The sequence below is a fragment of the Megalopta genalis genome, chromosome 3 (genome assembly GCF_051020955.1).
Source record: "Megalopta genalis isolate 19385.01 chromosome 3, iyMegGena1_principal, whole genome shotgun sequence".
NCBI classification, from domain to species: Eukaryota; Metazoa; Arthropoda; class Insecta; order Hymenoptera; family Halictidae; genus Megalopta; species Megalopta genalis.
Window position 1 is genome coordinate 4,617,926 of NC_135015.1, and position 14,449 is coordinate 4,632,374.

At 36.3% G+C, this 14,449-nt stretch overlaps 1 protein-coding gene across 4 annotated transcripts in view; it reads left to right on the forward strand.

The window, feature by feature from the left end:
* Positions 1 to 14,449, forward strand: part of Sytbeta (Synaptotagmin beta) — a 125,903-nt gene that overhangs the window by 105,365 nt on the left and 6,089 nt on the right. For 3 of the 4 annotated variants that reach the window (XM_076519670.1, XM_076519671.1, XM_076519672.1), the window contains exons 3-9: positions 6,483 to 6,546; positions 8,497 to 8,728; positions 10,700 to 10,936; positions 11,960 to 12,055; positions 12,497 to 12,770; positions 13,344 to 13,577; positions 13,693 to 13,854. In XM_076519670.1, the coding sequence (XP_076375785.1) occupies positions 6,483 to 6,546; positions 8,497 to 8,728; positions 10,700 to 10,936; positions 11,960 to 12,055; positions 12,497 to 12,770; positions 13,344 to 13,577; positions 13,693 to 13,854 (1,299 nt within the window). The remainder of the gene's footprint in view (positions 1 to 6,482; positions 6,547 to 8,496; positions 8,729 to 10,699; positions 10,937 to 11,959; positions 12,056 to 12,496; positions 12,771 to 13,343; positions 13,578 to 13,692; positions 13,855 to 14,449) is intronic. The other variant, XM_076519673.1, reaches the window with a different exon arrangement.

Below are 14,449 nucleotides of genomic sequence, written 5' to 3' on the forward strand. Positions count from 1 at the left end.
AGCGAGAACAAAGGCATCTAGTCCGGGGGATCAGTGCCCTTTCTCTGCTTTGCCGTTTAACTCGCAGCTCTTTGCTCCAGCTGTCGCGTTTCTCGTTTATCACGGGAATATTTCGCGCAAATGAAAACCGAGCACATCCACGGCAATTATCTTCCGTTAAGTTCGCAGTCGTCCCTGTAAGAATTCACGGACACTATGTAAGCGTTTATCGCGAGCGCGTCGGAAACAAGAATGGTTATAATTGAATAATGGCCGTGTTTGCGGCGGCAAGTTTGCGCGAACTATATTCATTATACGGACGCGTAGAAAGGACATGGTGAAATCTGAAATATGGAGCAGCAACATAGCTGGCCAGATCCAAGGAAAGTCGTAAAAATTGTTATTTCACTGAATCCTTCTCGGATGACGCACATCCTCACACGCGTGAAATACGTTCTGCATTCTTTCGTCGGGAAAGTCGAGTCATCCTTGCTCTTTAAATTTTCTAGAAAATATTCAAAATTTCAACATTTGTCAATGTTTTTGTCACACGAAATTCATTGAATTTAAATTACAATTTTTGAGTTTTGTCTGAAAAGTGTGCACAATTAGCATTTAATTAGGATTAGGATTTAATTGTTGTGCCTTTGGTTTGTTTTCGCGTATAATTAACTTTATATTTATCGAATAAGACACGTTAAATTTTTTGTTAGAAAATGGACAAAATTAAACAATAAAAATATTTAATATGTCTTATTCGGTAAGTGTAAAGTTAATTATGTCCGCAAACAATCCAAAGACACAGTAATTGGTCACCTCACAATACCCGGCCCTACTACCCTATTTGGTTGAAAACAGATGAGAATTTCGTTTGAAATAAACCAGCAGTATCGATTTTACGGACGCACGGTTCACAGTTTACTTAACCGCGTATATTTTTCATACAAATGTAATCTACATAAAAATTGCATCCTGGCCGTAAAACAAAGCTCGTTCTCGTGAAAACACGAATAAGTTCGCACTTTTATAAAATATATTCACGTGTACATCCAAAGCTAACATTGATGGGTTATTCTTGAAAGTATTTAAAGCATGAAAAATGCATGACGAATGAGTTATTTCTTTAGAGCATGCTTTTTCACTTACGTAGAGACGAGAATGCAACGAATGAATGAAATTTTTGTCGCGAAGTATATAACGAAAGTGACTTTCGAAATTTCACGCTCCTTTACGATTACATTTGCGAAATATCATAACCATATTTCAGAAAAAAGATAGCAAACATTGCCCAAGAGAATTGGTTTTCATTCGAAGTAAAACAATTTCCTTTCGTTACACAGTGTCTAAAATCCACTTCCGCCAGAAATCCTAATTTTCACATTATTGAGAGGATGTAGGAAACTATATAAAATAAAGAAGAAAAGTTCAATAAAAGGTTGTAGTGTTTTTATTTTCTATATTACAAGAGAATTAAAACTTCAAAAAATTATGGTTGATGCAAGTGAATTTCGATAAAGAAGGCTATATGAATGACGCAGTCTCAATGTAAGTCTATTTACCTTAAAATTGAGATAAATAAGAATTTTGCAAGTTACTTGTAAAAACTAACAATATCACTAATAATGCAAAGCACAATTTTTATTGTAAGATGACATACGAATAAACTTAATCAGAAGAGAAACAAAAGAAAAATGTCAATGCTGTTTTGGAAAAAACAATTCCCTCTGAACAATTTTGTTTAGGCATTATTTATGAAGAAATCGACTGTATTGATATATCGAGCGAAAGATCCTATATTTTCAAAGAAAAATGAACTTACACTGATGGGCTTCTGAAATGTCCATATAGTTTCCTAAATATTCACTATTTTGAATTGATTGTATCTCCATTAATTTAACAACAATTTATTTATTAATATCTATCGCAGTTCTGATCAACCGTAATTTTCTTAAAAATTTTTTACTTCATCATCTGGTAAACTAATCCTTCTAACGCCCCACCGAAATTCAAGTCCTCTGTTCAAACTACAAAAGAGGTATTTTGCTCAGAGATTGTTTGGAAACTTGTTCAATCCATTTCATGCTTTAAAATGTTTCCACGTGTTGGAAACAACTCAAACAATCTCGTTGCAAGGTATCCGAGCAGAGATCGATCTAGGAACGTTGAATCGCGACTGCTACCGTTTACAAGAGCCATTTCCCCGTTAAAATTACAGCGGCTCAACGCGTTTCGATCTCTCGGCATTGGAAACGACGTCGTCGACACGTTTGTACGATTTACACGCGACAGGAAACGGGCGAGCGTTTATCGGCGTGCGATGCCGGAGCTGAATCGAAGTCGCGGGATCGGAGGGTGAAAAAGAGAGGAATTTGCCGAAGATTTGATATTTCGGCACGATGGGCGGAACCATGGGTTCTGTCCGCGCTGCTAGAGTATCGACCCGTGAAAGACAGCTTCCAGCGACCTCGCCCCTATCTGCTTGGCTATCTCCGCGTCGACACGCCGAAACTTCGGTTCCGAAACTGTTTCTCGCCAACTGTCCTCTACCTGTTGCCCTAACAGCACGTTCCTAGCATCTTACCCATCAATGCTTGTCTAATGTTCCTCTAGAAATCAATCAACCATCGAAAAAGTTGCAGTGACATGACAGATCCATCTTTTACACATTTTGTCGACTGATCTCTATCTGTTGCCTTAACAGCTCGTTTTTAACATCTTACCCGAAAATGCTTACTTTCTCCTCTAAACTCAATCGACTATCGGAGGATTTTTGAATGAATGTCAACATACTTCAAAAAAATAACTTGATTATGTAACATAAGATCAGGACATATTTGAACTTGGAATTCAAAATAATTTTCCCGATTTATAGTACATATTTCCATTTTATATAAACTAGTTTATAGATACGAAATTGAATTTTGTCACTCATGCAACAGTTACACTTTCAACGGTTTTTCCCAATATAAACAAATTTGAACATGTGAAAATTCGTTTGAAACGTGATATGTATAAATATGTATAAATGTATATATGATATATATAATTTTCAAGTTCGCCACTCGAGTACAAAGGATTAATTGTTCCCATCAAATCTTCGATATATGATCTAATACTTTGAAGAATATATTTTCTTAGTCATTTAAGAGATGTGAAGATGATTTCAGTGTATCAATACTTCTCTCATTTAAGATACTTTCTCTTTTAGAATTTCTTCGATGGTCATTGTCAGGTAAATACAATAATTGCGGTTTTAGCTTGAACATCCAATCGATAATTTGCAACGTGAAAGCGGCAAGCATTACGAGATTCAAATTGAATCTAAGTTCCCACTGATTCAAATGCCGTCTGCATACCTAGCATTGAGAGGTTTGTCACCCTTCAGTCTCGTCAAACGCTCGCTAGAATCTTTTGCGTGGGACGCTCAAAGGACTGACGGCTTCTGTGGACTGTGTACCTGCTTGTTTTGATCGATTTTTCCCAGAACTAGGATCGGCGTGATCAGCCGTTTCAGTTTTTCAACGCGTTTGTGACCGAATCCTTCACAGAACGCACAAACACGCTCTTTTTCTCGTTGACCTCGCTTTGTCGGGAAAATCAAATAACACGCGGATTTAGCAGCGAACGAACGAGAAAGAATTCGTAGAAATGTAAAAAAGCCACTTTTCGAATCTCCGCCTTAACGAGTGAGCAAATCTCGAAGCATACAATGTATTAGGATGCTTTCCAATTAACTCATGCTTTTAATTACTTAGAAAATGTTTTCGTTGCAGATGCTGGATTTGTAACTCGAAATCCCTGGCCGGAATTATTATGTCGATTTATTTCACAAATTCGCGAGTAGGAATTTACAGATGGCGAACTGAGAAGATTGAAAGTTCCAGTATTTACCCGGCACACAGTCTGTGTCGTACAATTGCGTTTAAACATGTACGTATCTGCGGGAACGTTTACGTTTAAGACTGTATTACGCTGGCAATAAATAATATTCGATAATGGCCGTGACACGTGTTTCGCGTTCTACATACGCAAAATGCGCGACATTGAACAAAAATATCAATCCGTGAACGTTCTTAGTCTAAAAATAATGGCGGCGGTTTTGTGGTAGAGAAACCTTTAAATCGACTAAAACAACTTTTGTATTAGTAACAAACAATAGTCTTTCTTTTAATTAAAGCTCGGTCTCGACTGTGACGATTATTGGCCAAAATGGTAAAATTTGTTAAAAGGCAATTAATTTTATTAGCAACAAGTCAGGTTTCTTAGGATATCTAGACTGGGGATCTACATGCAAAATAAAAATTTTCTATATCTATTGCAAGAAACAGGAGTCACTTAGGAGTTAATAGGCTGAAAATACTGTATTGACACTTCTTCAATACTTTTACTTCTTTAATTGATTAAAATTATGGTTATTCATATTTGTTGTAAATGCATAAAATCCGCGATCGAATGATTATAAAAGACGTGAGAAATTGTTTATATTTGAACTACTATTTGTAAGAATTGAATTTTTTGTACAGCAAAATTGAACAAAACCAACAGAGCTTAAAAATTTGTTTTCCCTCATTCATTTCAGTGTGTTGTTGTAAAAAACAGCAACTCCTTTGCAATAACCTGTTGTTAGTTGATTTGCTATTTTTTATCGTACTCTGAACGAAAAATGTGCCGTAGGCGTTCATATTTTTAAAGTAATTTTCAGATTTTACAAATGTGTTGAAATAAACTGGTTTCTCGGTGAATGTCGAATTTTTGATCTTTTATTTCGTAAAATCCCTGTTTGATCTACAACAGCCAACCGACGGGTAATACATATTTGTCGACGATTTTTAATTTGCGATGCCGGGATAAACAAGTTTTTACAGGATATCAGACCTGCTCAGAAACGAAATGGTACTACAGAAACGGTCGGTTACAGAAAAATTCGACAAATCGTCGGCGAGTTCTGCGACTTGGTCAAACGATATTACGCTACACCGAGAATAGACGTTTCTCTATATTTTTCTTTCACGTTTATTTTTTTTTTTTATTCGCTGACCCACATTGTTCGCGGTTCTTTGTTTTGAAAAAACGCCACGTACTGGGAAAAGTTAACTTTTGAAATCGAAATCCCGTTCCATAGATATAATCTTCCGCGCAGGTAACGGTCGCGTCACGTTCTCCTCTTAAAAAAAGAGAATTTCCTGCGGGAATTGTTCTTCATAGTTCCTTTTCGGTAAATGAACGCTGAAGAACTAGAAGTGATAACTTTCTACTGCGTTATAAAAAAAAAAACGAGAACGTATTGAAACCAGAGTTGGACATTATTCAAATTATTTCAAATATAAATATTTACCTAAAATAATTATCCTAATGAATTTTTTTTAGTCGAATATTTTATTCCACTAACAATTATTCATTATTTGTAACAAATTATTCTATCTATTTATTCCAATAATTCTTCATTCTTTATTCGAATGAATTATTCGAGTAGAGATTGTAAAGTCGTTCGAATAATAATGTCGTAAATATGAATCCTGGAATGTATAAATAACTCCTGCACCCGAGGAACAATTCCTAAGTTATGCACCGACGATTAATCTATACAAAGGAAACATACTTTCCTATGCAGCAGTTGAAAAAAAAGTAATTGTAAATTAACATGGAAGAAATTAATAATAAACTATGGAAAAGCACTATATTCTATAATTTGTGTTCAAATCAATTATCTTCCGAATTAATTCCTTAATTCTTATTTGTATGAAATTTTTTTTTTTTGCTGAATAAAATCTTTTTGAATTTTTGCTGAATAAAATCTTATTCAGATAAATTGTTATCTAGATAAATTTTCATTCGATAATGTCGAATAATATTTTATTCGTTAATCCTTATCTCTTATCCATCATCTGAATAAAATTTTTCCCAGCCCTAATTAAAACATATTAGGCGATCATTATCGTCATAAAATTCAACATAATAGTTCATAGCTCAATTGTCTTTATTTCTTGTAGATATTATAACTGAGTCTTCTGAAATATGCTATAGTGAATTTCACGAAGGAACACAGAGTCGTAATACAGTAGAGATTCTCTTGTCTGAAAGTTTATTTTTGTAATATCCTGATACTAAAACATTCTATTATCTAAAAATTTAATTCAAGTTCTCTACTGAGCGATAATATATCTAAATAATACAATGATTAGATAATGGAACATTTGTATATCAGAATATTGTAAAAATAAATGTTCGGATAAGGGAGCGCCAATTGTACTGGAATTTTATTTTCAATCTACAGTAAAATCTACAGTAATTTGTCTGAAACATATCAAAATGCTGGAAATCGGAGAAAATTGAGATTTGCAAAGAACGATTTTAATGTGAAAATATTTATTTGAAACATTGTGTCTAAGGATTATTATCTTTTGCTATATACAGTGGGGTGAATTAAGGTTACACTAAGCTTGTTCTGATAACTTTTTATTTTATCGAACATTAAAGATCCTAATAAAGAATTCTTGTTTCAGGAATTCAATGTTGCTAAAGAGAAACGCGCTGTGCAGCCATGCTCCTCGGTGGTGGTCGAATCTGGTAAGATTATTCCCTCCAGAATTCTAAATAAACGCCAGCGAACCTCGACTCTTTTATGAAACGAGGAATAAACGAGCTTTCCGTAAAACAATCTTTCTTTATAAACTGTACAAATGAACATCATCTGTTTATTCTCTTCATAAAAAGCAACACTAATAAATCGAATCTGGAATTTCCATCCCAAGTAACTTTAATACAATTGAATCAGCATCACAGTACCTTCAGAAACTTTCGTTTTCTCAGAATCGAATACTAAATAAAGTCTATTCTCTAGAAGATTAAAACGAATGTTGGGAATTTACGGGAACTTTCTTAATCAAGCTGACCAGCGGGTCAGTGGTAGATATAATACTTACTTTATGACAGAGAACTGCGTCTAATTGTACGAGAGTTCGATTAGCCCTTAAATGATGTAAAACGCTGATGTAAAAACAATTCGTCCTTTGGACAATAATCATTTCCGACGAATTTACATCGGTGAATAAACTAGCTCCCGGGAGACAAAAATTCGTCGAATCGTGTTAGGTCCTAACTAATCCTCGCCTGTTGCCGCACGTCAAAATGGCGGATGGCGAAACGTGTGCAGGATGCAGAAACGGGGATGTCCCTTTGCTTGGCTCTCTACGATCGAAATTCTGATCCCGGATAACTTGGTCAGCAGGGAACAATACGATCGCGAGAACGTGAAAGCAGACCAATTGTCTGTGCAAGAATGAACTCTCGCAATAATCAATTGAAAGGTCGCAATATCGGTTTGTACAGAATACAATTTGGAGCGCAGCAACAGATTAATTTATCTAAATGACCGACTCTGGAACCTCCCGCATTGCAATCTGAAAGTTTCAAATTGGAATTCACTGTAGGCGTGATCATCTTTGAGCATATCGATCGTCGACTCGGAAACAGCAGAAGTTCGATGGAATCAACGCAAGTCAAATTAAGTTTGTGTATATCATTATGTTATAATTGTATGACATTTAATAGGAGATTATATCTGCAAAGACTGTTTCTGAAAGTTTTGATCCTGAACGTTAATTAATTAATTGCTATTTGAATCCGCTTAAACTTTGCAGACCGTGATCGGAAATGAACTTTTAAACCTGTGCAAATAATTGAACGCATTAAAATACGTATTGTGATTCAAACAATTTTTGAAGCTTGCATTGCGTTTGGCACTTTTTCTAGACGACTTTCTGATTCGCTTTAAAAGCACAGGAAACGTCAACGTAAAACCCGACGTTTCAAGTTTATTCGCTCTCTTAAAATATACTACGATGTCTCGTAAAAAGAGCCGTAACTACCGGTGCGTCAACGAGTGAACATGAACCAATAAACGCGAAGCAATTATACGTATCGTGCTCGCCACATTAAATATTTAATTGGAAAATCGACTTAAGGGGAGCCCGCAATTTTCCACATAGTACATTTTGCGTTCTTCGTATTAAATATTTCATTGAGAAACCCTGCTTGGAGACTTTCATGTATGATCTAATTTTCTAAGAATTAACAACCTTTTATTTAACAAAAAGAAAGTCGACTGAATTATCTATACAGCAAAAGTTCGTATTTTTTTTTCTATCTGAGGCTTCAATCAAAACTAAGACAAGATATTTGAATTATTTGATTAATAAAAGATCGACATATATATTATTCCAATTATTATCTCTCATATTATATCATATATTATTAGATCATTATCTCTATTTTTAGAGAATTATCTCTAAAAATCAATAACAATTAGCGGCAAAGGCCAAGTACGAAATACCGAAAAAACTTCGCCTGCAAGGAATTAAAGTGTTAATCTGTTCAGCCGGTTTTCTTTCCCTCTGCCTAAGTAGCTTACGAGATAAGAATTGTTGCCGCGGCGACAGTGGGGATAATAGGGTGTAAAACACCGGGATAATTCCTCTTTGCTGACACGCGATTACCTTGAATTCCGGGTTGATGCAGGGAGTCTGCCGCATCAGAGCCGAAGCTACCCGAGCGGAAGCAGCGGAAGTGGAGGAAGCAGTGGTCGGTTGTACACCAGGACTTCGTCGGTCAGCTCTCAAAGTTCTTTGGAAGGACAACCAGGACATCGAAGCTCATCCCACACGAGGTCCTTCGGGCCTGACGGACGCCATCATCATCATCGCGAACCCCTGCATACCGCCTCCTCCTACCCGCCCAGCAGAAGTTCAAGGTCAGCTCCTCGTACACTGAAAAAAGTCATTTGCACTTTTCATTAGATTGCAATCTGCCGTAGAAACTTCAGTATCGAGTGGCTACAAATAAAACTGATCTTTACTGTGCACGAAATGAATACATAATACGTGAAATGCGCACAATTTTGGCATTCAACGTATTGTTAGGTCCTGGTTAGAACGCTAAAAATGAGATCATTTTTACGATTAATTTTTGCCCCTAAAGAAATTTGTAGTAATTCTTTATGATGCTTATACAATGATTTACCTGGTACTTGAAAAATACATACTTAAGTAACAATTTTTCTACACACTCCACTTAAAACAATGAAAATAAGCTGCGACATTTTTTGAAAGAAACCACAAATTGGTTCATTTTGAAACATTAAGGATAATTGAAGGAATAATTTAAGGAACGTACGTGAATTCTTTAGCTGACAAATACAGATGTATAAAGACAATTATCATTAGATTGCAGATCTGTATGCTGTATAACAATGGTGAAACTTTATCGATCAAATGAACCATGAGCAAAATAGAAATCGACAATAACATTTCCGCTCACTCGTTGTATAAAGAATGTTTAATGGATAGCAGTCTACTTGTAACAAAGTTGCAAACGGTCAGATCAACCTATCGACACACAGTTCACTCGAAGCTGCGATTCGAGGCAGATCGAATTCTCTGCCAGGTTTCCCGAAATTGAACGTATTAAAATTGCTTCGATTGACTCGATTTGCCAGGACAAATTATTGGATCGGCCGTCCAATAACGCTACCCGGGCGATAAAACTCGGCGAGTTATTAACGCGATATCGTGGACGGTAGGCCGGTATCGCTGAACAGATGGTCGATGTTTAAATATCGATGCGTCGGGAAGGGAAGGCAGATGTCGATCATTTGCCAGCCCGAGTTCAACGTTAACTCGCGTGTAAACGCCGCGCCATGAAAAGTAATTAAATGGATCGAAACGACCGCTGCCGGACAACAATTTACGTTGACTACACCAGGAGCTGGTTCCGCGAAAATGGATTCGTTAGTTTGAAGCTCCGCCCGGACTGGAAGACCTTCGCCTCGACGTGGAAACTCGTTACTTCGGGATTCCGTTCGCACGATTTCACCATGAATTTGTTTCCTGCGGATATCCATAATCGTTTCCCATGCTGACAATATAGACTGGACTCCTGACGGAATAAAGTTGCAGAGAATCGCGGGGTAGAGATTACTGTTACAATCGAATTCTATTTTGTCATTCTGAAGTTACTTAGCGTTTGTAATTACTAGGCTGCGGATTTGATGCATTTTAGACAAAAATGAGCGGATGAATCCTAAAACTAGTAGTGACATTATTAGAAGAATTTAACAATTCGATTGTATTATTTATAATTCGTTGAAATCATTCAAGACACAGGGATCAATGTCTATTCATTTCCTGTTCCGTGAAATCGAGGCAGAAACGTTTTATTCTGCATGAAGATCCGCAGTCTAATAATTACAGTAGAACACCTTAAAAGTGATCTGAACATAATATTATTTATTCTGTACATCAATCGGCACTTTACTTATGTAACTGTTCTGTTATGCTGTTATCACAGCATAAAAGTTACACCATAAAATTGTTATTACATTCTCAAAAGCATCAGATAGGCACAGAGATTTTGTATCAGAGCAATGCGACAATAAACTAAGCCAGAATGCTAAAGAAACTATCTAACTAACAATGAGCTAAAGAAAGAAGTTACTCCTGTAACCTTGAGTAAAAAATGTTAAATATTTCGTGTGCCTGGGACCTGTAAAAAGAGACCCAATATTTTAGAATGAGCACATAGGTCATACGAATGTTGGATACGAAGTTGCTGTAGTTGAAATGTCAGCAACTCGTTTTTAATTCCGTGGAGAGGTTTAGTGGCAATTAAAATCGATACTGTCAAAAATTAAGATGCACCACGTAGAGAAATCCTATGCACACAGATCACCATCACCTGGCCGTGCAGCATCGCTAGATGCACGTTGCGGAAGTCCAGCCAGTTGTTCCGGAAGCCTTCTGAGCAGCAACGCGTCACGCTCCCAGAGCTCTCTGTCCTCTCTGGCAACAGGTGTGAGCTCATCCTGCGGGGGCTCTTCGATAAGCGTTGCCCACGGAGCTTCCAGATCAGCTGGCAGAAGCCTCTCGCCCCTTCTTATTCCACCGTTGCGTACATCTGGAAGGTGAGAGACCTCGAGAACCGGATTACGCGCGAAATCACTTTGACGCTTGCCTGCTTTTCATCTGGCTACCATTGCACACCGTTTCTTTCCTCCTTTCTAGATGTTTGCATGTGGTAACAGTGATAACTATATCATAGATGTTTATGCAAATGCATAATCTAATTTTAGAAAATTGTAGTCGAGAACAAGTGCATTCCTCAAAGAAGTGAAAAATTTCATTGAACCTTTTTCTAGAGTTTTAGAAGACGCATGATACATAACTATAAATCCACTCAAAAATGTTTAGTTTTTATACATTGTAGTTAATCAATGAAGTATGCCATATTTGGGATTGAATCGGAAAACGATATTTTTCTAAAATGGGATCAATTTTATTAGATGAGAATAGAAAAACAGAAAGGAAATAATTTATTCTTGCTTCATAATTAAAGAAGCAACAGAATAGAACACTTTATTACACAAGAATCCAACGAAAAACAATAAAGCAATAAAATGAAATTATAACAATTTAGTAATGCGTGTCGTTTAGTAATCCGCCTCTACATTCAGTGAGTTCTAATATTCGAACAAAACTGACCATCTATCTACGAAAAACGACCTTTAGAATTTTGGTTCTGTAATTATGAAACACTAACGAACTTGAAAATTACATTTAAAAAGATACATTGTTTCTCAATACGATTTCGGGTATGGCATATTTCATTCATTATATTAATACCTATGTATAAGAACTGAAAATATTTTAGTGGTTTTATATTTATGAGACGTAGTGTAGTATAAATGTATGAACTCCGTAATGTAGTTACCGTTGAAACTGGTAAAGTGTTCTAAATGATTTTAGGTTTCTTATTTTAAGGTCGACCAATTGATACAGCTTGACATCGTTTTTGACATCGTGTTCAATAAAAACTTGGCTTATCTATTCTACGAATGCTAATTCTCAATTTGTGTGCGCAGTGTTCTGGTCCTGTTACTAGAATATGGATAATTAAGGCATTGTCTTTTTCATTTTTGGTGCAATAGTGAGGGTGGGCCGCAGCCTCCAGCTTCGCCATTGGGTTCCATTCAGCCTGATCTCTATTTGCCGAGAAACGGTCCCATTTTCCTAAAATCTCTCGGGTATGCGACAATTTTAAACTTAAATTTCCCATAAATTACCACAAATTTAGTTACTCGAATGAACAAACTAACTTTTCAATGAAATTTTAAAGAAGTGGTAGTACTATTTGCAAATAAGAGATATTGCATTTTTATAGAAATATTACTTTTTATATTATTTTTCCTTTATACAACTTTTGTTCATTCTTCTGAAAATATTTTCGTTTACGAAAAAAATTTCTAATTTCTGAACGCTATTACATCGCTTCATAGTTTTAAAACCAAAATTAGTAAAGAATTAGAAGAGTCGTGAAGCTGTAGTTCTTTGGACACTATTATATCGATTTACAGTTTCAAAGTGCGTATACAGAATTTCTTAAATACTGAAGCTTTATGATGATGAATACATACATTCTGATGGCTCACACAAGGATAGACTGATGAAGATGAACGGAATTTTAGGAACGGCAAGAGCCTAGGTCGATTACACTTGCGGTTTAAGTACGACTTCAATCGATCGGACCTGCACGTTCACCTGATCGAGGCACACAACCTGGCTGGCACTGATCAAGGAGGATTCAACGAACCTTACGTGAAGTTGACTCTCACCCCTGTGGTGGACTCGAGGAAACGAGAGACACAGATATACCGTAACGAGGCGAACCCGTTCTTCGATCAGCAATTCAAGTTCCCTGTCAGCCATGATGAATTCCACGATAAAACCCTCGTTCTGCAGGCAATTACCACGAATATATATCTTTATTCGGCAATCGATCTGTCACAATCTATCATGCTACAGACGTAATATACCACGCACCCTTTTGCATATGGCGAGCCACATAATTGAACACGCCCTGCCACCTCTTTTCGTAAACGAATATGTCAACATTTATGACGAGATTTAACAAAAATTGATGCCGCTTCTTCATAGTGATTAAGACATAACATCAGGCATATCCTTAAAAGCTATGAAAAGAATTTCCACATCTTTTCTTAAATTGTCTGTTCACGCACGTTACTTTGAAAATAAATCGTAAGGCAAAGGGTTATACTGAATAGTATAACGCAACATAAAGCGAAAAAACAACCTTAAGGATAATTAACTCAATTTAAATTTGATCTATATAAAAACTTCTAAATATTTTTTCTAGAAACTAGAAACTCCATGTTTTGTTCAATTCAAACTATTCAGTGAACATTTGGGTTTACTTAAGGAGTCATGGGTCTTTTAAAGGAAAAATCATTGGCTACACCACCAATTTCAAGACAGTGCAAAATAATATTGAAAAGACTGTTTTTTCTGCGCCAGGTGTTAGATTACGATCGGTTCTCCAGGAATGACATCGTAGGCTCTGTAAAGGTACCATTGAACATTCTTCGATTAGACTCCCCTTCGTCGACAGAAGAAGTTTGGGGTCAGATTGAACGCGAACGAAAGCCACCAGAGCAAATACAAGAAGTTCTGCTCTCGCTGTCCTACCTGCCAAGCGCGGAACGTTTGAAGGTCGTCATCGTAGAAGCGAGAAATCTGTTCCCACCACAGGTAACATCTTCATCCCTTAAACGAATAGCTCTCCAAACGTGTCGCATCCTGTGTTCATCCAATTCGTGTCAAAATTTCATACCTTCGAGCTTCCTTCTCGATTCTTTTTGCACAGGAAAAGGAGACGCTGAATTCGTTCGTGAAGGTGAATCTTCTCTGCGCGGAGAAACGGATGAAGAAGAAAACTACAGTGAAGAAAGCGACAACTAGTCCTATGTGGAACGAGGCGATGTCCTTCGATATTCCCTCGAGCTCCCTTGCGTCGTCCGCCATTGAAGTAAGGCATCAACTTATTTATTGAGAACAGCTTCCAATCCTGTGAAGACAGTTTAACGATGTGACTAGATTTTTCAGTGACTCTTTATTTGTTTTTTTAGTTATGTCAGAATATTATTTATTTATTATTTAGTCTTCTATTTTATTTAGTCTCACTTACACGAGATTTCATTCATTCGTTTACTGTGCTTCGAAATTTGGCAACTGAAAAAGATTTTCATACTTGGGAGCTTAAACTATTTATATTTAAAATATTATCAATTTTTCCAATAACATCTGACAATGAGCAATTGTTTCAACTAAATTATGTTAGTCTCTTATCCTGCGATTTCTTTCAGAAACAAAATATTAGACAAAATATTAGGTTCCATAGTTTTAGACATTTCACTTGACTATCTTAATTTTCTTATCAAGAATAAATGACTTTATTCAAGCAGATATAATAAAAATCGTGCAAGATCTAAATAAATGAAATGATATCGTTTTTATGAGGTAATATGTATCATTTTTACGTATTTTATGAGAAATTCGTTGATAATTTTCTTTCTGAGAGCTTCATTTTACGGGAACGTTAACACAATCATTTATGGATACTA